Source organism: Barbus barbus (assembly GCF_936440315.1).
Source record: "Barbus barbus genome assembly, chromosome: 2".
Lineage (NCBI taxonomy): Eukaryota > Metazoa > Chordata > Actinopteri > Cypriniformes > Cyprinidae > Barbus > Barbus barbus.
The window spans coordinates 11,154,465-11,178,984 of record NC_136730.1 but is presented as its reverse complement, the minus strand read 5'-3'; the positions used below and the strand labels follow the sequence as shown (position 1 = coordinate 11,178,984).

The window sequence follows — 24,520 nt, the reverse complement described above, 5'->3', positions numbered from 1 at the left end:
TTAGGGCATTTAAATTTTTTTTAATTGTGACATTATTCTTATGATTGTTAAGTGCATCTTACACAAATTCTTATTACCATAATGTGCTTGTGTATATATATATATATATATATTTTTTTTTTTTTTTTAATGTAATTGACATTTGTCCCAGTGGTGGTGGTTGTTATATTCTTATTATTGCAATACTGAAAATAACACTACTGAAATTAGTATAGTAATATTAAAATTAGAAAAATATTTAGTCATTTAATTATTTTTTAAATTTATATCTTCTCAAAATCAATAAAACAAATACTACTAAGATGTATAAATGGTAATTTATTTATATATATATATATATATATATATATATATATGCACCATATACCTATATACACTCCCCTCCAAAAGTATTGGGACAATGAGGCCAATTCCTTTATTTTTTGCTGTAGACTGAAAACATTTGGGTTTGACATCAAAAGATAAATATCGGAGAAGAGATTTACATGCCGGCTTTTATTTCCAAGTATATACATCTGGATCTGACACACAACTTAGAAGATATCACCTTTTGTTTGACCCTACCCATTTTTCATGTGAGCAAAGTTTTGGAACATGTGGCTAACAGGTGTATTTTTGGTGTAACCAACATGAAAACCAGAGAGCTGTCTATGGGTGAAAAACAAGCAATTGTGAAGCTGAGAGAAGAAGGAAAATCAATCACAGCCATTGAACACACATCGGCCATAGCCATTTCAACCATTTGGAATGTCCTGAGGAAGAAACAAACCACTGTGTACTAAATAACAGACATTGAACAAGTAGACCAAGGAAAACAACTGCAGTTGATGACAGAAACATTGTGAGAGCTGTCAGGAAAGACCCTAAAAATAACTGTAAGTGAGATCAGCAACAACCTCCAGAGGGCAGGAGTGAGGGTATCACAATCTACTGTTCGCAGAAGACTTCATGATCACCAGTACAGAGGCTACACCAGAAGATGCAAACCACTCATTAGCAAGAATAGGAAGGCCAGGTTGGAATTTGCCAAAAAGTACAGCGATGAGCCTCAAAAATTCTGGGACAAAGCTTTATGGACTGATGAGACCGATTAACCTTTACCAAAGTGAAGGAAAGACTAAAGTTTGGAGAAAGAAAGGATCTGCTCATGATCCCAAACATACAAGCTCATCTGTGAAACACAGTGGAGGTAATGTCATGGCTTGGGCTTGCATGGCTTCTTCTGGGACGGGCTCATTAATATTCATTGATGATGTAACACATGATGGCAGCAGCAAAATGAACTCAAAAGTCTACAGAAACATTTTGTCTGCCAATTTAAAGAAAGATGCAACCAAACTTATTGGGAGATCCTTCATCATGCAGCAAGATAATGACCCAAAACACATTGCCAAAACAACAAAGGAGTTCAATCTTCAATCAAGTCAATCTCCAGACTTAAACCCTGTAGAGCATGTCTTTTACCTGCTAAAGAAGAGACTGAAGGGGGTAACCCCCCAAAACAAACAACAACTGAAAGAGGCTGCGCTGAAAGCCTGGAAAAGCATCACAAAAGAAGAATGCAAAAGTTTGGTGATGTCAATGGGTCACAGGCATGATGCAGTTATTGAAAGCAAAGGATTTGCAACTAAAGATTAAGTCGTTTTCACTTTAATCTGTTAATTCTATCTGTTCCAAAACTTTTGCTCACATGAAAAATGGGTGGGTTCAAACAAAAGGTGATATCTTCTAAGTTGTGTGTCAGATCCAGATGTAAATACCTGGAAATAAAAGCCGACATGTAAATCTCTTGTCTGATATTCATCTTTTGATGTCAAACCCAAATGTTTTCAGTCTACAGCAAAAATAAAGGAATTGGCCACATTGTCCCAATACTTTTGGAGGGGAGTGTATATACACACACACCTATACCTATATACCATTTACCTATATATATATATATATATATATATATATATATACACACACACATATACAGTGCCCTCCATAAGTATTGGAACAGTAAAGACAAAATTGCTCTGTTGGCTGTGGAGTCAAGACATTTGCAAATATGATTAAAAGATGAAGAGACAAAACTACAGAATGTCACATTTTATTATTGGGTGATTCAACACATAGATGTTTTACCAGCTAAGAAGTTCAGCACTTTTAGAGTTTCATCCCCCTATCTGATGTGAGCATAAGTATTGGAACAGTTGCCTCACAGGTCTTTCTAAGTGATCAGCTGTGTCCTGTTGCATTAATTCTTCAGATATTAAAAGCAGGGAATGTGTCGTATCAGTTATATCCATTACTTCTGTATTCTGAATCTTGCAATCGATGATGACACACACAAACCAGGATGAAGATGAGGGAGCTGACTTTGAGAGAAAAGCAAGCAATTTTAATGCTAACAGAAAAGAGGAAGTCAATTAGAGCTATAGCAAAAACAAAGGGCATGGAGAAATCAAGAGTTTGGAAACCACCAGCGACACCAGCAACCAACAACGACCTGATCGGCTGAGAAAACAACAGTAGTTGATGACAGACAAATCATAAAAGCTGTGAAAATGAACCCTAAAAGACGTGTCTGTAAAATCACCAACAACTTCCAGAAAGCTGGGGTGATGCTCTGACAATCTACTGTCCTCAGGAGACTTTGACACAGAATTACAGATGCTACACAGCAAGATGCAAACCTCTGACCAGCACCAAAAATAGAAAGGCATGATTGGAGTTTGCAAAAAAGCACAAAGGTGAGCCAGAAGAATTTTGGAACTGTGTTTACGGACCGATGAGACAAAGATGAACCTTTATCTAAGTGAAGGGAAAGCAAAAATGTGGAGGAAAAAGGGAACTGCAAATGATCCCAAGCATACAGTCTCATCTGTAAAGCATGGTGGAGGTGGTGTCATGGCATGGGCATGCATGGCTGTCTCTGGAACAGGCCCTCTCAACTTTACTGATGACTTAATGTATGATGACAGTAGCAGAATGAATTTGGAAGGGTACAAAACCATCTTGCCTACCAATATTCGAGAAAATGCCACCAGATTCATTGGGAAGTGTTTCATATTGCATCAGGACAATGACCCAAAACACCCTGCCAGTTCAGTCAAGGAATTTATAAGGGCAAAGAAATGGAAAGTCTTAGATTGAACAAGTCAATCTCCAGATTTAAATCCGATTGAACATGAATTTCACCAGCTGAAGAGGAGAGTAAAGGCAGAAACTCAACAATTGGAATTGGCTGCATTAAAGGCTGGGAAAGTTTTTATGGTTTCCCCAGGCAGACAGATAAGACGAGGCAGGCAGGCAGGAATATCTCAAAACAATAAGCTTTTAATAATACTGAACTCGAAAAGCTTAACATAACCAATAGCAGACAAACTCAACTGGGGAGAACTCAGGCTTATAAAGGCTGGTCATAATCATACGAAAACAGAAACAGGTGAGGGGCTAATTAACTAATCAGCGAAACTGGGTCAACAGAAGACATGGAAAAACACAACTAAAACAGAGCAGAATGTTACAAAAGTATTTCAAAGGATGAGACCAAGAGTCTGGTGATGTCTATGGGTCACAGACTCACTGCTGGGATTGTGCGCAAGAGATCTGCAACTAAATAATAGCTTTTAATCTTTTATATGTGCCTTATGTTCAACTGTCCCAATACTTATGCTCACATCAATGAGTGGGATGAACTCTAAAAGTGCTGTTCTTTTTATTTGGTAAAGCGTGTATGTGTTGAAACGGCTAATAATAAAATATGACATTCTGTAGTTTTGTCTCATATTCATCTTTTAATCATATTTGCATGTCTTGACTCCACAGACAACAGAGGAATTTTGTCTTTACTGTTCCAATACTTATGGAGGGCACTGTATATATAGAACACCTATGCATACTGTTGTTGTTTTGCCTTATGGTTATGAGAATAGGGCTTCTTCCTAAATTTCATACAAATAATGCTATGATGTAAAGTATAGGCTTAGGTTTGGGGTGAAATATGTTGTACAGGTTATTGACAGAGATTCACACATTTATTTGAAGGAAGCTCAATCTATTAGTAGACCTTCAAAACACATCACATGTTGTTCTGTGAAAATGCCAGAAGACTGATTACATCACATCGTTTTCCTCTGGACTGCTTAAGACAATCAGGTTGATTGTGTTATTTACAAATAATAACACGTCTAGATATGTACAGATTCATTATGTTTGTGTAATATTTGACATGACAAAGTAATTATTTACTTGTCAAAGGTTTGGTTTTCTAAATGTGGATGTTTCAGGTTGACTTCCTGTAGGTGTGAGCGGCTCAGGTAAACAGCCAGTGTCAGTGTGTGTTGTGTCAGTGGATTAGTTGAGCAGAGGAATCAACACACGGCTCTGTGAGGAGTGACGGTAACACTGTCCACATCACACCTCTGAGACCAGCCACACGCAGGAAACCCAGGAGGTGAGTAAACATTCTTCACAACTCACCGCTAACTTCTAGCTCTGAGTAGAGTATGTGTGAAGTGGCTTATGTACTTTAAACTAATTATTATTATTTTTTTGTTTAATAAACTTAAAAAGGAGTTCTTCTTTTTAATAATGTTCAATGCATCTGTTGTCTTAAGTCATGATTTTCATTAATTTCATCCGTTTAAATGAAGGCTGTTTGATTTCAGTGTATGTAATATAAATGTAATTTAGAATTTTATATATTTATAAATGTTTTATAGTAATTATAGAAATGTGTAAGATTTCAAATATAATTTTTCTAAAATCTAACCTTTTTAATGCGGATATTACATTAATTTTTTTACAGTAAATACAATATGTGATTACAGTATTGCAGTGTTTTTAAAAATCTCAAATTTAAAAAGAATAGATTTCTGAGATATTCTAATTAACAAATTATTATTTAATTAAATTCAGTATTTTTATCCATTTAATTTTCTGTTATGTCAATTTAAGCAAACTATGTTGGTAACACTTTACAATAAGGTCCTATTAGTTCATTTGAATGATTTATCTAACATCAACTTACAATAAGCAATGCATTTATTACTGTATTTATTAATGTTAATTAATAAAAAAATACAACTATTTGTTGTTAGTTCATGTTAACTCAGGTCCATTAAATTATAATAACAGATACAACTTCTGATTTTATTAATGTATTAATAAAATGCTAAAATTAACATTAATTTAGCTTAATAAATGCTTTTTTAAAATACTTTATTGCACTTTATTTTACAGTATGTGCACTTACATGTGCTTACAGTGTACTTACAGTTTACCTACCTAAGAAAGTACTGGTAATATAAGATAACTACATGGGGTAGGGGTAGGTTCAGAGTTAGTACTTGGGTATTACCTAGTTATTGTAATCACTATAATAAACACATAGTATGTACATGAGGAAGAGGACTGGAAAATAAAGTGCTACCAATATTTGTTTCATTGTTAACTGATGTAGTTAAACTAATGTTAACAAATGGAACCTTAATGTAAAGTGTTACCAATATCTGATTAGTTTAAATATACTCGTGTTTATTTCAGGGGTTTTTGACTAAAAGTTTTCTCTAGCATCAAAGTAAATTATACGCTTATGTTCAGTGAGGCATTGATATAGATCTCACTCACTTGCAATATTTTCTGCCTGAGGTTTAGGCAGAATACTGCAACTTATTGAATTTTCCATTGTTCTTTCTTGCACAAGAAGGAAAACAACTTAAGAGCTTACCGAGCATCTGGCTGTTAAGACTCAGCTCAGATTGAAAATCTAAAACCATCTGGTGAAAAAGGTGTGGAGCAGCATCTGAGCATCTGTCCAAAGTGAAGAGTGTCATCTGACCGTCTGGTGCAGGGCACTGACTTTCCATTAACACTGGGCCAGGTTTTCTGAAGATAATTTCTATAACTACTTTCAGACAAACTATAACTAGTCTTGAGAAAAATGCATCCTCTCTTCTAGTAAGGTTTCTGACAGGAGTACATATGATGAAGCACGTGTCATGGCACACAGCAGTGACGTTGAGACGGTCAGGTGGTCGAGTCTCAGTAATCTTTAATCCCTAATCCTCTAGTGTCCTTACTATTGTGTAACAGGTAAACAAATATAGAGAAGTTTCAGCCAAGCGAAGAACTCGTAGGTGTTTTCTGAGAAGCAAGAACTTGGGAAAAACACGCGACTATCTGGGTTTTGTCATGTGTTATTACACTACCTGTCAAAAGTTTAGACGTTTTTTAATGTTTTTGAAAGAAGTCTCTTATGCACACCAATGCTGCTTTTATTTGATCAGAAATACAGTAAAATCAGTAATATTGCAAAATATTATTACAATTTAAAATACTTGTTTTCTATTTGAATATATTATAAAATGTAATTTATTCCTGTGACACAAAGCTGAATTTTCAGCATCATTACTCCAGGCTTTAGTGTCACATGATCCTTCAGGAATCACATTCCAAATGTTTGACAGATGGTGTACTTTTATATCCCATAATGTGGGATCTGGGGCACAGATTAGGTTGGTTTGGTGTCAGACGTTTCTTTATTTGCCATTTCTGTTTTCAGATAAGGGTGAAATGTCCTGTCTGGATGAGGTGCCCTTTAAGATCCCTCTTGGCTTTCTTCAGGATGCTAAAGAAGAGGTTGAGCTCCTCACAGCTCCAGAAATCACTCTGCCTGACTACCTGAAGATACTGCAGGAAACTGAGGTCTGATGCTCTCTAAAATGCATGTTTTTGACCTGACGTGACCAGTTGGCATCAAAATGCATTTGGACACTTTAATACAAACAATTGCAGCTATTCTTTTCCTGAGCCATTTTGGGAATTACGTTTAACTAGCTGGTGCCAAGGTGAATTTTAGTGGATGTATGAGGTCAGTTCTTCTCAGTTCCACTCTGGTGCATTTCCTTAGGTTAATGTTCCACTAACATTTGACCAGCTTAATACATTTTATCATCTTTGTGAAGAGTGTGTCAATGTTGTCTCAGATTTTCTGCTAAGAGTTCTTGGGAGAAATAAACAGATATAAAATTAACAATTGCTGATGTGCAGTTATGTGTATATAGCCATAAAAAGAATTTGGATAGAAGCTCAACGTGTTGAATCTGGAGCATGCATTTTCTGTCCATTTAATCCCATTGCTGTTTTATGGGGTAAGATATTGAAACAAAATGAGTAAGATATAAAATAGATTTTTTTTAGATTGATTTATTATTTTATGATTCATTGACATTTATATATTTTATATATATATAGTTATATATTCCCTTTTCTGTAACTTTTCATCAATTTGGTGCATCCTTGCTGAATGAAAGTATTAATTTCTTTAACAAATAACAACTATTACTGACCCGAAACTTTTAAAGTTTGTGTACTTCATGCAGCCTCTATCACATTAATATTCAGCACAGATCAAGAGGCGACACCTCTCAAGGGAACTTTGATTTCTGTACTAATATTAAATTACTGAATGTGTTTCTGAAATCTTAAAGACCTTTCCCAAGAGAGCATCTGCGACTACCATATACTGCATTAGGCTCAATGTAATTTGCCATGAATACCACTGATTACAGCAGCTGTCGGCCTTAATATAATTTTGACTGAGTGCAGGCTGTCACTAACAAGGTCACAGGAAAATACAAAGACATTTGTAACATGCATTGGTGTAAGCGTATCCCTGCCACCTCTAACCCATTCCCATCTGTGATTGCTCTATAATTACACTGACATGTAGTCTGTCTAGTACACTGTTTGTTTAGCCCAGAGGTGTGCGAAAGACATGAGGACCATGTCAAAAACACAGTATAATTATATTTCTGATTACAAAAACTAAACAGTGAGGGCGAAAAGAGTTCTTGGCTCTCAGTAATCAAGGGAATATTGTTGATGTAATAGATCCGTTGGCATAAAATGCCTAAAATTCCTAAGGGTTTGTGTGTTACTGGTCAAGGTATTTGCAAAGAAAACATACTGCTCTCAGGAGTTATTACAATGTAATCGAAATAAGCTAATGTGAACCTTTTATGGCTGTGTATTGAGCTTGAGTTTCTTTAAATTCTTGGTCCCACGTCTGTCCAAGAACAACATTGTGTACCTGCCTTAGAGCATTGCACACTTGATTTTGCATTTAGGACTTGAATGGGATGCAAATTGTTGTGTAATATTTGGCTGGTGTGAATACTTCTCTTTTTCACATCTGTTTTGTGGTGCTCAGTGATTCATAATGCTGATAACGGCAGATGTTAGTATTTCAAAGGGATTCCCATAGCAGTAGCTCAGCATTCATTTAGATGAAGTTCAAGTTACTAGTGCAACTCGTGAAGCAAATCTTACTTTATGAGGGCTAGTCAGTGCAGTATTTATGCTATTATTAGGAATTATCCCTAATCATGTATTTAATTGTTTTGTTGATGTTAGTGGTCTTTGACTTTATACTGACACTTAGTGGCTTGGATGCACAATCACACAAAAGCAGAAGTATTCAGTTACCAGTGCTGTTGATGAAATGCAAAGTTATCTTTGATTAATTTAGCTTTGACTGTAAACTCTAGAAGTGTTGTTATTAATTTAGCTTTTATAGTGTTACCAAAGCCCGTGCAGACAACTAATGTCTGGAATACTACTCAACTTTTTTAATCTGCAGTTTTTAAAACATTAGGCATCATGCACTTGCTTACTTTAGAAACGGTAACTGAGAAAAACTGGCATGATATGCACTAAATGATTGAGGATCACACACCAGCAGATTTTCAAGTCATTCCAAACGTAACAAACTCACACAGAAATGTGCATCTTGTTGTTTGGAGATGCATGAAAATTAATAATAATATATGTGCCTAAAATCGGCTCAAAATATCAAACATGTCTGATGTCCTTTGACCACAGAGATTCATGGTCTGGAGCAAAAAAATAAAAAAGAAATTTGGAAACTGTTTACATCATACATTGGTAACTAGCTTCGACTCATCTAGACTATAAATCGAGGCCAAAATCTGGGCAAAAGTCTTGTACTGTATTCCAGCCTTAAGAGAATGTTTTTCTTTTAAAATTGTGTATATAATTTCTAGGATAATGCCATCATGAGCATTTTTTCTGGTCTGCAGGAAAAAAAGCGATATCTGTAATGTAAGTAATAGGGTTGCACGTTAAAAATAGATAGTGTTTTTGTAGTCATAATGGGACTGGCATGCTCCCAGTTGGCTTCATTTTGATGTAGACTTGGTATGTAAACTGCAAGTTACGAAAAACATTAGTTTAGATGTCATCAGATGATGTTTGACATTGTGTTTTGATGTTTCAGTATGTCTTCAGTATGGAGAACTGGGTTCTCATGGGTCTCCAGGGCAGCTATCCAACCCTCAGTTCCCACTCTTCCTGCGAGCTGATGGCGACCTGTCCTCCATACTGGATGATGTTCAGCAGCCCTCAGGAGAGCAGGTTAGCCAGCCGCTGGAGCAGTGACTTCTGGGAACCCAACCCTCGTCCCCGCAGCCGCAGCTTAAATGCGGCCCACTACCGCACGATGAACGCTCGAGTCAAGTTCACCATCTCTGACTCGGAAGATGAAGAATTTACAGAAGAAGATCTTGCTGACGGTGAAGCACAGTCCAAACGGGGTGGTTTGGGTTTGCCAAGACAGGGGCCAGGATTGAAAGACATGCACACTTGTGGATCATCGAACTTCCTCAAGCTGCCTTCACCTTGCAGCCTCGCCACACAGCGCCAGGGGACGTCGTCTTCCCACTGCAGCCGTAACTCACCCAAGAGAAACTTCCAGAGGAGTCAGAGCTCTGCTGGTCGTACTAATGCATCTCTCACAATCTCCCACAACCACTTTCAGTCTGAATGCATTAACAATCCCACCCCAAAGGTAAGACATCATCTTCAACTCCTGCAGTCCACACTTTGGTTATGAAATAAAGTACATTGTAGAGCGCTAGAGTGATGGCGTATTTTTGTTGGCCAACCTGGAAGTTTGCATCACCCTGGTTCTCTTGACAAAAACCCAAAAGGATTTTTCAGTTTTTGGATTCTTGCAGAAAAAAAAGGTTTGTGACCAAATAAAGTTTGATTACACACATTGCACACTTTGTTTATCAAGGTAATCTTCAATTTTTTTGAAGCCTAAATACACTTGGCAGAATTTAACAAGTGTATGTAAACAAACTACACTACAGTCGCAAGACTTCAACATTGCCATCACTAAGCTCTTCAATCTTTAAAATAACATTTCCCTGAAAGTTTGAGTTAGAATAGTTTGCAAGAGTGTGAATATAAACACACCGAGACTGTAAAAGTGGACTAGTGAGTAGATGACATTTCTTATCCTGCGTGATGTTTAATGTCCCAGTCAACCTCTATAGTGTCCTTTGGAACCACCTTTTTCAAGACAAGTGAAAGCTTTAAAAAAAAAAAAAGAGAATATCACTGGTGTGTTATACTTTATATCACTGGTGTTTGGTTATACTTTATTTTGATATTCTATTAACTAAGTAACTTTGCAACTGCATGACAACTAATTCTCATTCATTTGCAACTACATGTCTACTAACTCTCGGAGTAGACTGTTAGGTTAGGTTAGGTTTAGGGTTAGTAGAATTAATTGACATATACTTGCAAAGTTTCTGATAGTCAGTACGTTGTATGTTGTGGACCCATCAAAATAAAGTGTTAGAAGATATTAAGCAGACAGTCTACTAATACTCTAATGACTTCTAGTTGACATGTAGCTGGGAAGTTACTTACTGTTAGTAGAATGTCTAAAGTGGACTATCAAAATAAAGTGTTACCGTGTTTTGTTGAAAATGTGAAAATATCTTGAGTCTGTGTTCACCACTGACCTTTATTTCAAGCATTTAACCAATAAACTATTAAAAACCCCATTTATTTTGGGACAATAGAACCGGATGTGCTAAAATTCTAACTCGTTCATGGGCTTTGGCCTACAAAAACAGGCTTTTTGAAACCTAAAGTTACAAATGGGACACGCTGTGGTCTTGTAGACTTCACAGATGTGCATAAGTTGCACTTACTCTATTGAGACGCTTGCATTTCGCTCAACATAATTTTCTCATGCAAAGGTAAATGTGACCTTAAACTAAAGGTGGTCCAGAGCCTCCAAAAACATGTAAAAAAACAAAAACAGAATTCAATTTTGTGTCTTTTTGCAAAGTGAAGAATTTTCATAAGAGACCAAGTGTGACTTTTCAGGTCTCCTGTTTCAGTAATATCTGCCATTAATGCTAAACAAAATAAACTTCTTCTAAATCTCCAGGAAGAGTGGAAACTATTCAAATGCTATTCTTTTGAATTCAAGCAATGGGACTAAAAGAATTGTGATTTTTCACCCACATATATGCACACATCCTTCTCAGCATATAGATTTCACTACAAGTACAAAGTGCAATGACGCAAAAACAGACACATGGTTCAATTAGATGCCAAAATGTGTGGTTTAAATTTACTGCAAATGGCAGATCATTAGTAGCTCTGTAACAATAAATGACACTCCTCTTTACTCGACATGTTTGGGTAGGTCTTGATGTACTGAAATTACAGTTTGTACTCTTTGGGAGTATAAATACAGACAACTCATTTCTTTAATCTATTTACAAAATATTTTGTATCTTTTCTCAGTTGCCAATTCACTGAAGTTTTTAATAGTTCAGAGCTCACAATAACAGTTGTCCTTAGAAGGCAACCGTTGGCCTTACTATAAATGGCTTTAACTGACAAGCCTCCAATAAGTCCAGAAAGGTATTTTAATCACTCGAGCAAGAGACATCATAGTCCTGCCGGTCTTCCAGAAGCATTTAGTCGTTTCTCACCATGTTCCAGAAGGATTCATTGTAAATCCTGTGCTAATATGTCTCACTGTGACTGCTAGGTATTTTGTTGTTCCTCAAGAAATGACTGTCTGAGCATCCCATTCAATTCATTCAGCTATTAGACATGAATGACTTCTCCGAAGTACTTCTCTTTTTTTTTTTTTTTTTGGTGCACATTTCTGCAATGTCTCAGAAGATGAACTAGCTAATAATAGCGAGTGCTAAGTCTTTTCCTGGAATCTTCCCAAGCTGCAACAAATTCGTCTGGATTAGCGAGTGGAAGTGTTCGGGAAATGTCTTTCTCAGCAAAGCTACGATTCAAGGTTCCGCCTTTGTTGACAGTCTAATCCAACACGTTATTAATGCTCATGACATCATGTCCTGCTTGGCCACACGGTCACAGTGCACAGAATATGGCAGGGGGCTTGTAGTTTTTCATTGCAGTTTTTTCATTTACGGTTACAGTTTTTTTTAAAACATGAACGGAAAAAGAATTAAATGCATTTTCCAGAAGTTTAATGACCTTTGATCTTGTTTTATTCCATGTTTGGCTATTTCTTCCAGGGATCACTGTGACTCAAGTGCTGAAATTCTTTGTGAACTTCAGTATTTGAATGGCTATAACAGGGTCACTTAAAATATGAGCATGACCAAATGTACCCAAAACCCTATAATTGCTAAACAAAACCTCAAAACTTAATGAAATTTGGTAAATATGTGCAACATGTGATTTTGAAGAAGCATGCAAACTTTTATGGAGATTGGGCAATAGGTGGCGCTATAACAGGTTAAAAACTGTATAGTATTTCTATGGCAAATTACCTAAAATTGCTATAAAAAAGTTCATTTTTATCTCACATCTATTTGGTGACAGGTTTACTAAATAATATGCATTTTATTTTTATGCATGAAAATTCTGCCATCAATTACTCACCCTCAAGTTGTATGGGTTTCTTTATTCTGTTAAGCAAAAAAGAAAATACTTTGAAGAATGTTGGTGACCAAACAATTGATGGCAGCCATTGACTTCCATAGTATGGAACAATACTTTGGAAGTCAATGGCTAAATGACAGAATTTTCATTTTTGGGTGAACTTTAAGGTTAATGGACCTTGGTAATTTACTTTTTAGTTTATCTTTCTGTAGCTCAGATGGTAGATAATGGCATTAATAACACCAAGGTCATTGGTTCGATTCCCAGTAAATGCACATACTGAAAAAATGAACATCTTGAATATGCTGTAAATCGCTTTAGATAAATGTGTCAACCGAAATCATCGATGCAAATGTTTTCAGAACATATTTAAAATGTTGTTTTTAAGTGTGAATCAAACCTTGCACCAACAATAGTTTGTTTATCATTCTAGATTTTCTCAGTATTGTGTTTCCTGCCCTCATCTCTCAAGGGTACTGTGACCATGAGGCACTGTTGTTGTTTTTTCCAGGCCCAGGGTTCATCCTCCCCCCCAGCCCCATCACGGCCACTCAATTCCCACGCCGCTGTCCTGGACTCTTCGGTCGAGCTGCTCTCCGCTCTCAGCCCAGAGGAGAGGGAGCTGCTGGCGGCCGTGACCGAGCGTGGCTACCCTCTCCGTACGGCCATCATCGCCCTTCAGAAAACTGGCCAGCAGAGTCCAGAGCAGGTCAGTGAGGGAGATCTGTTACAGGGATTCAGTGTGAAATAAGAGATGGGATTTATTCACGGGTCGAGATGTAATGCTGAGATTCTCTGCACCGTCCTTGGTGTATCGCAGGGGAAGGTCAATCAAAGTGTATGCTGGGTTACCAATATAGTTCAGTTGTGTGTTTATGAACGAATGCTTGACCACATTTATGTTTCCCATAATCATAAAAACCTTTAGACTAGGTTTGAAATGCTTTACAATACTAATCTTTTAATTTCACTGAAATTATAAATGAAATAAATCGTTCATTGAAATAAATCTGAAATAAAATATAAATAACAGATCAAAAAATATTAAACTTAAAATACTGAAAATTAGGAATGCTGCCTTGGCAACTAACTAAAAATCAATTGAAATCCAAGCACTAAAATGTTGATACTAACAAACAAGAATAAATTCTAATACAAAATATTAATAAATACTATAATATGATATAAATAATATTCTTAATATTATTTATTAAATATGATATTTATTAACAATTTATATAACAAAAACATTACATATTATATAAATAAAATATATAAAAATGGTCATACTGTGCTTTCATTTGTGTTATTTCATTTGATGACTTAAATTATTTCAAATAATTAAAGCAAATATTCTTGTTACTCATACCTGCAGCTTTTAATAGAGACTGATATTTTTTTCTTTAAGTTCAGTATATTGTATAAAATTTTATGATATGCAAGTCACTTATGTTTTTACATTAATTTAACTCATCAAAATAATTTATATGAGCTACGTATATTAGTTGTAACATATTCAGTATAGTCAGTTGAAACTAATTTTACTTTTTGAAGGCAGCAACTGAATTTTAGTTTTGAAGATGAAATTGGTGTTTTTGTGGGGGTTTTTTTACAGTGTACGTTCAGTCTCATAACAATATGTCCATGAATGAATTTGTCTATCCAGGTCACTGGAGAAGGTCTGTTTGAAAAGCACCTGCTGTTTTATTTAATTAGCTTTATCAGATATACTGTATTCATCCTGAAAACTTAAGTAATGTCAGAAATCATTGGCAGAGATTTCACTCACAATCCCTGTGTGCTTCAGTTTCAGCTTTGTGTCACAGCAAAACATCTGGTTCCATCCTCTTTTATCTGATTCTGTGTATGATGAAAAAAAACCAAAAAAAACCAAAAATAGACACCAGATCCCCCTGAAGTTTCCAAAATGAGCTAGTATCTAGTTCTCGGAATTACAAAGCTTCCCTCAGGAGAACACTCGAGTCATGAAGCCATACTCATTGGCAAATATCATTAACGTTGTTGGGTACAGTGGAAAAAATTACACTGAAGTTTATTTAAAATGGTTTATGGGAAAAAGACTATCAGAAAATCAGCATTTGAAGGCAGTGGAGCTGAGTACAGCCAGAGAAGTCTGCTGAGGAAAACTTAGAAGATGCTCTGCACTTGACTGATTTGTGTAAAATCATATAATGTGGACGGCTTGATTTGCGATACTGATAAAATAATTGTACGTCCACATCACATTAACCTCCAGTTTTACAGACAAGGCTTAAGCTAGTTCCAGACTAAAATGCATGTTTGAGCTGTTTCAACTGAAAATATCTTGCTCTGACATCAAAATATGTCAGTGCCATTGTTCAGTGTCAAGATGCACACCTGTATTGTTTTCTTCTAAAGCATTTTTGTAAAAGTTGCTTAAATATTTAATTTAACCAAGGCCTAGTCCTGGTTTAAGCTAAGCCCCGTTTGTGAAACCGGGCCTTAGTCTAATAAGATACCTTGATTCATTTTTGACTGCCTATATCACATGCAGGGTTATTATAGGTAAATAAAAACAAAACCATATTAAAAAAACTGAAATATAAAAATTGTTTCATAATTGCAACTTTTCTCTTCGTTTGGAAGTTCAAAAGTGCACAATAAACTTAAAGGGGTCATATGATGTTGCTAAAAAGAACATTATTTTGTGCATTTGGTGAAACACAATGTGTTTATGTGGTTTAAAGTTAAAAAAACATTATTTTCCACATACTGTATGTTATTGTTGCTCCTCTAAGCCCCGCCTTTCTGAAATGCGCCGATTTTCACAAAGCTCATCGTTCTGAGAAGCGAGGCGTGCTCTAATTGGCCAGCTATCCAGTGCCTTGTGATTGGCGGAATACCTCAAGCGTGAGACAAATGTTACACCCTCACCGTATTGTCATGGCGTTTCACGGTGCGACCTCACAAAAACAATAAAAAACAATAAAACCCATTACAAATGAGGCATTTGTTGCATCCAGTGGGGACATAATTACTGATTATAATGAATTCTACTGTCTTTTTACGCGTTGCATCGCGCCGCGTAAACATTACCATGTCTGCATTTGTGATCGGAGAAACGACAAACAACAAGCACTACTCTTCACTGCTCAAAACTCGCGTTTGAATAGTCAAAAAAATAGCGTCAGATTGTCCTTGCAAAGTTGGAATTGCCCCACTTTATAGAAACAGCCTTTGAGCAAGCCAGCATTGTAGCTTCCAAGTTCAGGAAATAGTCCTCTGTAAAATGTGCTGCTCACACTCTAATATTTGGGTTGAACTGTTCTGGAACAGTGCTGTAAATACAACTTAAGCACTGATTTCTAGCTGTGTCCTCTTTTGGAAGCCCAAACAAAGTAGTTTCGTTTTCACAGTAAAACACAGCGTCTCCAGGACATGGCGCCGGTGGCAGCAACGACACTACAGCGAGAAGAATAATAGTTACGCCTTCTTTCATTGCTTATACATTTGGGCGGTGTTATGAAAATCTCCCCACATTTTGACGTCAAGATGTGGGGGCGTGTTTGAATGAGCAGTTTTAGGGGGGCGTGGCAGAGTCTTAACTTTTATAAAGAATATCTCTGGTTTTGAGACTTCAGTCTTTGCAACTTCAGGGATCTTATCTATGGACAAACAGCTTGTAACACTCCAAAGAGAAAGGAAAACTTGAAATCGCATCATATGACCCCTTTAAGTACTAAATAAACCAATAAATACAATTATAAACTAAAAAATAGATCAAATCTGTGACATAACATTTTTTTTTACAAAAATACTCAACAAAAGTAAAAAAAAACTAACAAAAAAAAAAACAACTAAATGTACAGTGAAAACAGAAAATGTAATAAAGTCTAATTCAAAATATTAAAGGTGTAAAAGAATATCAATGATAATAAAATGTGTGTAGTTTGGAGGCTGGTAGAAAGAATGATGTCTTATTAATTAATTATTAAATATTTAATAAATTAAGTACTTGTTTGTAGCTAATATGTTTATTAAATTAATAATAATAATTATTATTATGTTATTTTTTAAAGCAATGTAAATTATTAAATTGTTGTTGTCGTTGTTAACTTTAATTCGTTTATAAATAATAATAATAACTATCAAAATATGTATTTATTTAATAATAAATGCCGCTTTTCTCATCTTATGAGTGCATTTCTACTAATAATTAATCATTGTAGTCATTAGGAATTTGTTTTCCTTTGTCTAAAGCTTACTTTAATTTGTTCTAGATCATTAGATTCCTTGAAAGCCCTGAAGCGATGTGTTGAAGTGTCTGTGAAGTCACTGACTGACTGGCCAGCGAAGCCTGATTATTTTATACTCAGCTGTATCCTCAGTTGCCCAGTGAGCCGCTCAGCATGACATCAGACAGCTGGTTGGGACGGATGATCAGATTTGAATCAACAAAGCTCATCTTGTTAATCAGACCAGCCGCTCCTCCGTGACTCTTATCCACACACGTCTCACGTTTCACGCCGATCCGCTTTCAGTCCACTCTGAGCCTGACATCCAGTCTTATCATGAATTATGATAGCTCACAATCATCTAATGATCTTTCAGAAGTCCACAGCTATGATGACGTGCTGTTTCGTCAACAGTGTGCCCAATAACCAGATCAGTTGATCTAATCACAGTGTTAGGGGATAAACCAGTGCTCCCCAAAAGTCCATTAGAACTCGACCTGGCTTTGTTTTCATGAAGCATTCGAGAATCTCAGAGGGCTGAGATTCCTGCAGTTAAAGTGATCCATGTTGTATTGTGTTTGTGTTCATGTACAGTATGAAGGATTGTTTGTTTGTTTGTTCTCTCGCAGATCATGAGTTATATGGTGGCGTGTGATCGGTTATGTGAACTTGGCTATGATGAAGCTCAGGTTGAAGAAGCACTTGAGATGTTTCAGAACTGTGAGACCAAGGTATGTATATGACTTTTTTTTAATGTGCTACCACAAATCAGTCTCTTATGCTCACCAAGGCTGCATTTATTTGATCAAAAATACAGTAAAAACAGTAAAAGGGAGAACATTTTCTGTTAAAGTTGGGAATTGTTTTTCTTCCCATGCTCCAATACATTATGGTGTACCTCAGGGCTCCATTCTGGGTCCTCTTCTGTTTGCATTAAATATGCTTCCACACGGTCATATTATTCAGAGACACAATTTATCATACCATTTTTATGCCGATGACACTCAGCTCTACTTTCCTATCAAAAATAATAATGGCTCCATGTCTGGCCTGTTTAATGAACCTGTGTGACTTAAAATGTTGGATGGACATGAACTTCTGACAGCTAAACAACGACAAAACCAAAATTGTTATCTTTGCCCCACCAAATATGACACCTGACATATTTACTCAGTTTGATTCTCTATCTTCAAATGTTCACGACTGTGAAAAAAAATCTTGGTGTCATTTTTTATTCCAATCTGAGTTTCGAGAAGTAGTTTCTTTCAACTAAGATCTATTGCCAAAATCAAGATGATGCTCTCTAAGAAAGACCTTGAAACTGTTATTCATGCATTTATTACCTCAAAGTTGGATTATTGTGACTCTTTATACCTGGGTTTGCCTAATTCAACTGTAAATCGTCTGTAGATGGTTCAAGACGCAGCAGCCAGGCTTTTGACTGGCACTAAAAAGTGTCAGCACATTACTCCTGTGCTTGCCTCTCTCCGCTGGTTACCGGTTGAGTCCTGAATTGATTTTAAAATTTTGCTTTTTGTTTATAAAGCTTTACATGGTCTTGCCCCTCAGTAGATCAGTGATCTTCTTGTCCCACACAATGCCTCAAGATCCTTACATTCTTCCAGTCAACTTCTTCTTTCTGTTCCTCGCTCCTGTCACAAAATTAAAGGTGACCGGGCTTTCTCGGTTGCTGCTCCCAGACTCTGGAACAGTCTCTCTCTCTCTTCATTAGATCTTCCCCTTCTGTTTCTACTTTCAAATCCCTAAAAACTTATGTATTCTTTGTTCTTTGCTAATTATTTTTGAGAAAACAGTAGGCTTTTGTTGTTGTTAGAATTCTTTGATAAATAGAAATTCGAAAAGAACAGCATTTATTTGAAATATAACTTTTTGCATCATTATAAATGTTCTTGTCACTTTTCATCAATTCAGTGCATCCTTGCTGAATAAAAGTATTGATGATCATATTTTTACCAAGCACAAACCTTTGAATGTTAGTGTATATTGTAACCTTATTTCTTCTATTTTAGGCTGAGGAGTTCCTTCACCTTCTTGCTCAGTTTCATGAAATGGGCTTCCAGCAGCATGCCATCAAAGAGGTTCTTCTGGTGCATGAGAACCACAGAGAGCGAGCGCTGGAAGAGCTCATGACCCGTGTGGCCTGATCCGATCCATGTTATGATGCAGTGAATTATCATGGTTTGTGCTGTTCACCACTACTGTTGCTTGTTTATCATATGCTGTACTGTGTTTATTTGTTGCGCGTTCTAGACATGTTGAGGCCTTGGGGAAAAGCACAATTTGACAGTGGACACCACACTTTTATAGTGTTTTCCGTAGCAATCAAACTTTTGTTGCTTTATTTATTGAAATGTAAACCATTGGTATTATGTTAATTTTTTCTTGGAATTCATACAATTATTAAAGTTTTTAAAATGTATTATAATTGTTAAGCCATAAATATATATGGACTCTTTAACATCATATTCATCTTTCCATTTTCTATATGGTGCCTCCATTTACTTACAACTCAAAAACCCAAGGTGAGACAGTGTAATCTGCACTGTTTTCTATTTATGTAAAGGTTTTTTGTCAACCGAAACCCTTTAACTTAAAATATTTTCTTGAGTTACCCCTTAAGTTAATATCTCAATAATTTAACAACACATGCATATTTTTGGTGCTCTGATGTTAGTTAATGGTCAAATGCCATGCAGGAAATAAAATATTTCATCATTTTGTGTTTTATTTGGGTTTTTATTTTGTAATCAAACAATATATTGGTCAAAAATATATTGTAATTATTTTGGCATATATTGCGATTGTGATTTGATAAACATTTCATCTCATAAGAAAATATCTCATGCTACTGCTAAAACATCAAGGCAAAAAGAACCAGGAGACATTTTTATCATTTTCAATGATAAAAATAAAACCATTGTTTTTATATTATTATTATTTTAACTAATAATAATAAAAATAAAAAATCTGACAAAAATATAAAAGCAAACAGAAAAAATAGACAATTTCAGTGATTTAAAAAAAGCTATTTGTTACATATTACAATTATTATTATTTTAGGACAGAAGTATATTATTGTAATATTACAATTGCACTTGAAAATAAACTGAATATTTGATTATTACTTGAAATTATTTTGTTACCATTTTAATTATATTTGTATTTATTACAATTCATTTTGTAATTTTTAATTTCAATGCTAATTTCCAAATTTAAATTAGAAAATGAAATTATGCAAATGAGATTGAACTCATTTTTATTTAATAATTGCGCTAAGCCATTTATCGTAATTTCAGTTTTGTTTTGATTGCAGCCCTATTCATTTTCCTCAATTTTTCATTATATGCATTCAATTCATTATTAGCTTTTCATCAACTCACCCTGATGTTCGGGAAACCCTGATGTAATATATATAAATATTATGTGTCAGACATCACAGATGTAATAAATGATTTACTTACACACGGTTCAGTTGTTGCAGAGCTCCAACAATGGCATTGGTAACCTACCTATTAAATATTTGCGTTTGGTTGATGCATTTGCACAGATGATCACTGTAAACATAAAATGACTATTCAATATGAAATGTCAGTCAAATATTCGGAAGAAAACCCATATCTAAAGAATAATACCCATGTCTCATTGTTCTCGTTTAAGAAAAAACCTCGCAATTGTGTAATCTGTGTGAGGTCAACGCATGCTTTCTTTTGTCAGTTTTACTTTGGTTTTTGTGAACATTATTATATGGCAAAGTTCCTATAAAATGTTACCTTCAGTGTTAAACAACTGCCAGACATCATGAGCGAATAGCAAAGTCCTGCCAAGATCTATAGATTCTGTTGTTAGGCTGCCAGAGGTTGGACACAATGTTTTCATTGTGGTAACATGATTAGTTATCAGTGTGTCTTCAGGTTCCCATGTAATGAGTGGACCTTCTACAATAGTTACGAAAGCTTGCAGGAATGTCTGGATATGATTGGAATGTTTGAACAGTTAACGAGTCGCCACACTGTTACACTCTTACTGGTTCATGAGGTCATAAATGATTGTATGAATAAAGTATCATTTCTGATGATCATGTTTCTCCTCCCAGCTGATCTTAAACTTTCTCTCACAATCTTTCCATGTTCTGCGCTCTTTCCTTGCGGCCTTATCTGACCCCAGCGCTTCTGGTATGGGTACACCAGGGATTAAGTTTTACAGATGGCGTGTTTGATATAAAAACAGGAAATGCTTTTATATTTTGGTTTTATGTGGCCATGGCAACATATACTGTAATGACCATCAATCATGTGTAATACAGTCATGAAGATTTATAGGGCCTGTTTGTTTTCCATTAATCACATCTCACATTTGCCTCCAACTGGTCTGTGTTGTTCTGGCACTGTGTGAATAGTTAAATGTTATTTAAATTTAACACCAAATAAACTGCAGTTAACTAATTGATTGAACTGATTTGATGAAGGGAAGAGAGGCTTGAAATTTTGCACTAGTTACACAATGCAGGTTTGTAAGGTTGAATATATATACTATTGCGTAAAGAATTACTGATAGCCATTTTTTATTTCCAAATATGTAAACTACCTCTCAAAAGTTTGGTGTCAGTATGAGTTTTTGCATTAAATTGATCAAAAGTAACATTTAAAAAGTGACAATTATCTTTTTCAAATAAATGTTATTCTTTTGCACTTTCTATTCATCAAAGAATCCTGAAAAATTTCCACAAAAATATTAAGCAGCACAACTTTATTAAACATTAATAATAAATCATTCCTGCCCAGAACATCAGCATATTAGAATGATTTCTGAAGGATCATGTGACACTGAAGACTGGAGTAATGATGCTGAAAATTCATTACATTTTAAAATATATTAAAATAGAAAACAGCTGTTTTGAATTGTAATAATATTTCACAATATTACGTTTTTATTGTATTTTTCATCCAATAAATTCAGTCTTAATGAGCATAAGAGACTTTCTTTGAGACTTTTGAACAGTATAGTGCATAGTAAAAAAAATAGCCTACTGAAAAGTAAATTAATTAGAATTAAAATAATTATTCATTTGATGTCCAGTGCAAGTGAAAATGTTCATAAATTGGGACAGCAAATATTACGTGAGGATAATTACTCTCTGAAATATTACTTCAAGAAGGTTATGAGCTTTTACGTCTTTTTTCAACTTTTGAGCAGGATGAAATTTGTTGTGCCTGTTTATTTAGTCTGCAAGCAGCCACTTACCATTTTTTTTCTGAAGTAATAATACCAAAAAAAAAATGCAAATCCCTCCTGCAACCTTTCTCTTTTTCTGCCAATTAAAATTTTTGAGGCACTAAAGTAATGTCAAATTAGGTGCTATTCTAGGAATCCGTTGTTGCATGGCATTTACCGCTATTTTTAATAAACTCAGTCAACGCAATGTACAGAAGCACTTGAGCTGAGGCCACAGGAGATCTCGACTCCATTATCTTTCTTTTGTAAAAGCACTCTGCTTTGCTTTGGCAGTCTCAAGAGGAACGTCCACATGGAGCCGATTCTTGGAAATCCAGTCATTTCTTTTTTCGTCCTCCATTTATTGTCCTCGATGGCGTATTCCACCGTCGCTCTGCGGTTGACCGTGAACACAGAGTCACCTCGCACTACCGCGGTAAACAAAGCCCCCTTACTGTTCTCGTACTGCCCGGGCATGGCCGTCCACTGACCTGAGGTCAGATTGTAACAATCCATCACGCATCTCAAAAAATCATCAGATGGCCCGTTCCTCATGACGTACAGATTGTCCCTGTGGCCCACCATGCAATGTCCGTAACTTTGATGCCGAACGAGTGTCGTGATTAACACCCATTCATTTTTGTTTGTGACATACTCGTAAATCTCAGTAGCGTCTTTAGGTTTCCAAAGGCAGATGAATAGTCTTCTCATGGCTTTGGCGCAAGCTACGGCAGATGCAGGTTTTGGAAGATGAGCAACGAAGCTCCAGGTATCCGAAGAGACTTTGTACTTCTCCACAGAGGACATTACTGTCTTCTCAAACTCTCCGCCAATGATGTAAAGGTCGCCCACATGGCCTACCAAAGTACAGTTGTAGCGAAGTTGCTGAGGGCTGGAAAATGTGCTCCAAGTGTCTGTAGAAACATCATAGCAGAAACCAGAATCCACAACTTTATTGGAAATATCATAGACTCCTCCAACAATGTAGAGCTTGTTGTCTAAAACCGTAACTCCTGCCATGGTGGTGCTGGCGTTGAGAGGCAAGTGAGTAAGAACCTTCCAGTCTTTCTCCTCCTCATCAAGGTAACAAACGGTCCTCATGAAATCCTGCAATAGCTTGATGGTTGGCGAATGAGAGCTGACGGTGATGTATGTACTAGGAACAAGAGACTCCACATATTCAATCAAATCCTCTGGCAAGCACTTCACATCTTCTTTGAGGTCTACATACATGTCGTGAATGAACAAAGCTGAGCTTTTGAAAAGCTTCAATAACCCAAAAGTAGCCGCTGTGTGATACATTAGAAGACAGTTGTCTGAATTTATAACATCGATGAGATGCTCAGTTAGAAGCTCTATCTGAAGGAACGCAGCACATTGGATGGCGTCAACAATTTCGTCAGCGCTCAACACGGGTCTTTCGCCATGTATCACACGGAGGGCTACCAGGAAGCCATGAGCACTCGGCTCCTGAAGACAAATCTCATCCTCCATGCATTCCTTCATCCCAGATTGGAAAAGGGCACGAAAGTATTCACAATGCTGCTCCAGGAGGCTTCTGTCCACCGTAAAGACACTTTCACCAAATCTCACTTTCACTATTGTTCTTGTGAAACTCATCGGCTGGTAAAGCGTCTTCCTCACGTCGATCTCTGTGCCAGCACAGCTGTTCGTCTCCATCAAGTTACCTCTGGTCATTTTCATCTACTTCTGCAAAGTCAAACCTGTCTTTGAAGACATTAACAGCACCAATGACTATCCATGATGTCTCCTAAAGCAAGGCAGATGCATTTGACAGAGTGTGCAGTGTTTGTACTACTACTAACAACTACAAGAATAGAACCGGCTATACATAGAAGTGAAAAGTGTGGCAGCATTATGCTGCTAGGAAAGCAGTGGCAGATAGCCATCGCTGTAGAGGGCAGCCGTCATCATGGTTATTTATTACCTTTTGTTCTTGGCAGGCATTAAAAGCAGGCTGAAAATTTCATCTTCTCCTTTTGATGAACAGGTGAAATGCCTAAATCTGTAACAATGGTATGCCTGTGAGGGTCAGTCTTTGTTGTGGGTCAGCATTCCAGGTGAACATGTGGCTGCTCAAAATAAAATCTGAATGCAAATAGATTTAGAAAAGACTTGGTATAGTCCTATTGGAAGTGGGGGATGCCTTCAAAGCATAGTTGATTAGATTGCAGACAGTAGACTGTTTAATTGTTATCTTGGAACTCCAAATTATATATAATCTTTGAGTTAGATAACTGTTTCTCTGACTTTTACAGAGCATAAGCCCAAATGTTATAGAAATGCCACTGTAAATAAGCCAT

General features: G+C 36.2%; 2 protein-coding genes across 2 annotated transcripts; one reads left to right on the top strand and one right to left on the bottom strand.

Annotated features, from left to right (window-relative positions):
• The first annotated feature begins 4,373 nt into the window (after positions 1–4,373).
• LOC306880900 (uncharacterized protein) lies at positions 4,374–19,851 on the top strand. Its single transcript, XM_079434706.1, has 6 exons — positions 4,374–4,441; positions 6,551–6,693; positions 9,287–9,856; positions 13,259–13,456; positions 17,594–17,695; positions 18,995–19,851. Exons 2-6 carry the CDS (start codon positions 6,562–6,564, stop codon positions 19,127–19,129), a joined length of 1,137 nt encoding a protein of 378 aa, XP_079290832.1. The 5' UTR covers positions 4,374–4,441; positions 6,551–6,561; the 3' UTR covers positions 19,130–19,851.
• Positions 19,852–22,391: 2,540 nt separating this feature from the next.
• LOC306881076 (kelch repeat and BTB domain-containing protein 13-like) lies at positions 22,392–23,894 on the bottom strand (the record flags this gene model as incomplete). The annotated part of the gene is made up of 1 exon (XM_079434976.1): positions 22,392–23,894. The coding sequence occupies one exon, from the start codon at positions 23,892–23,894 to the stop codon at positions 22,392–22,394; it is 1,503 nt and encodes a 500-aa protein (XP_079291102.1).
• Between the last annotated feature and the right edge of the window lie 626 nt (positions 23,895–24,520).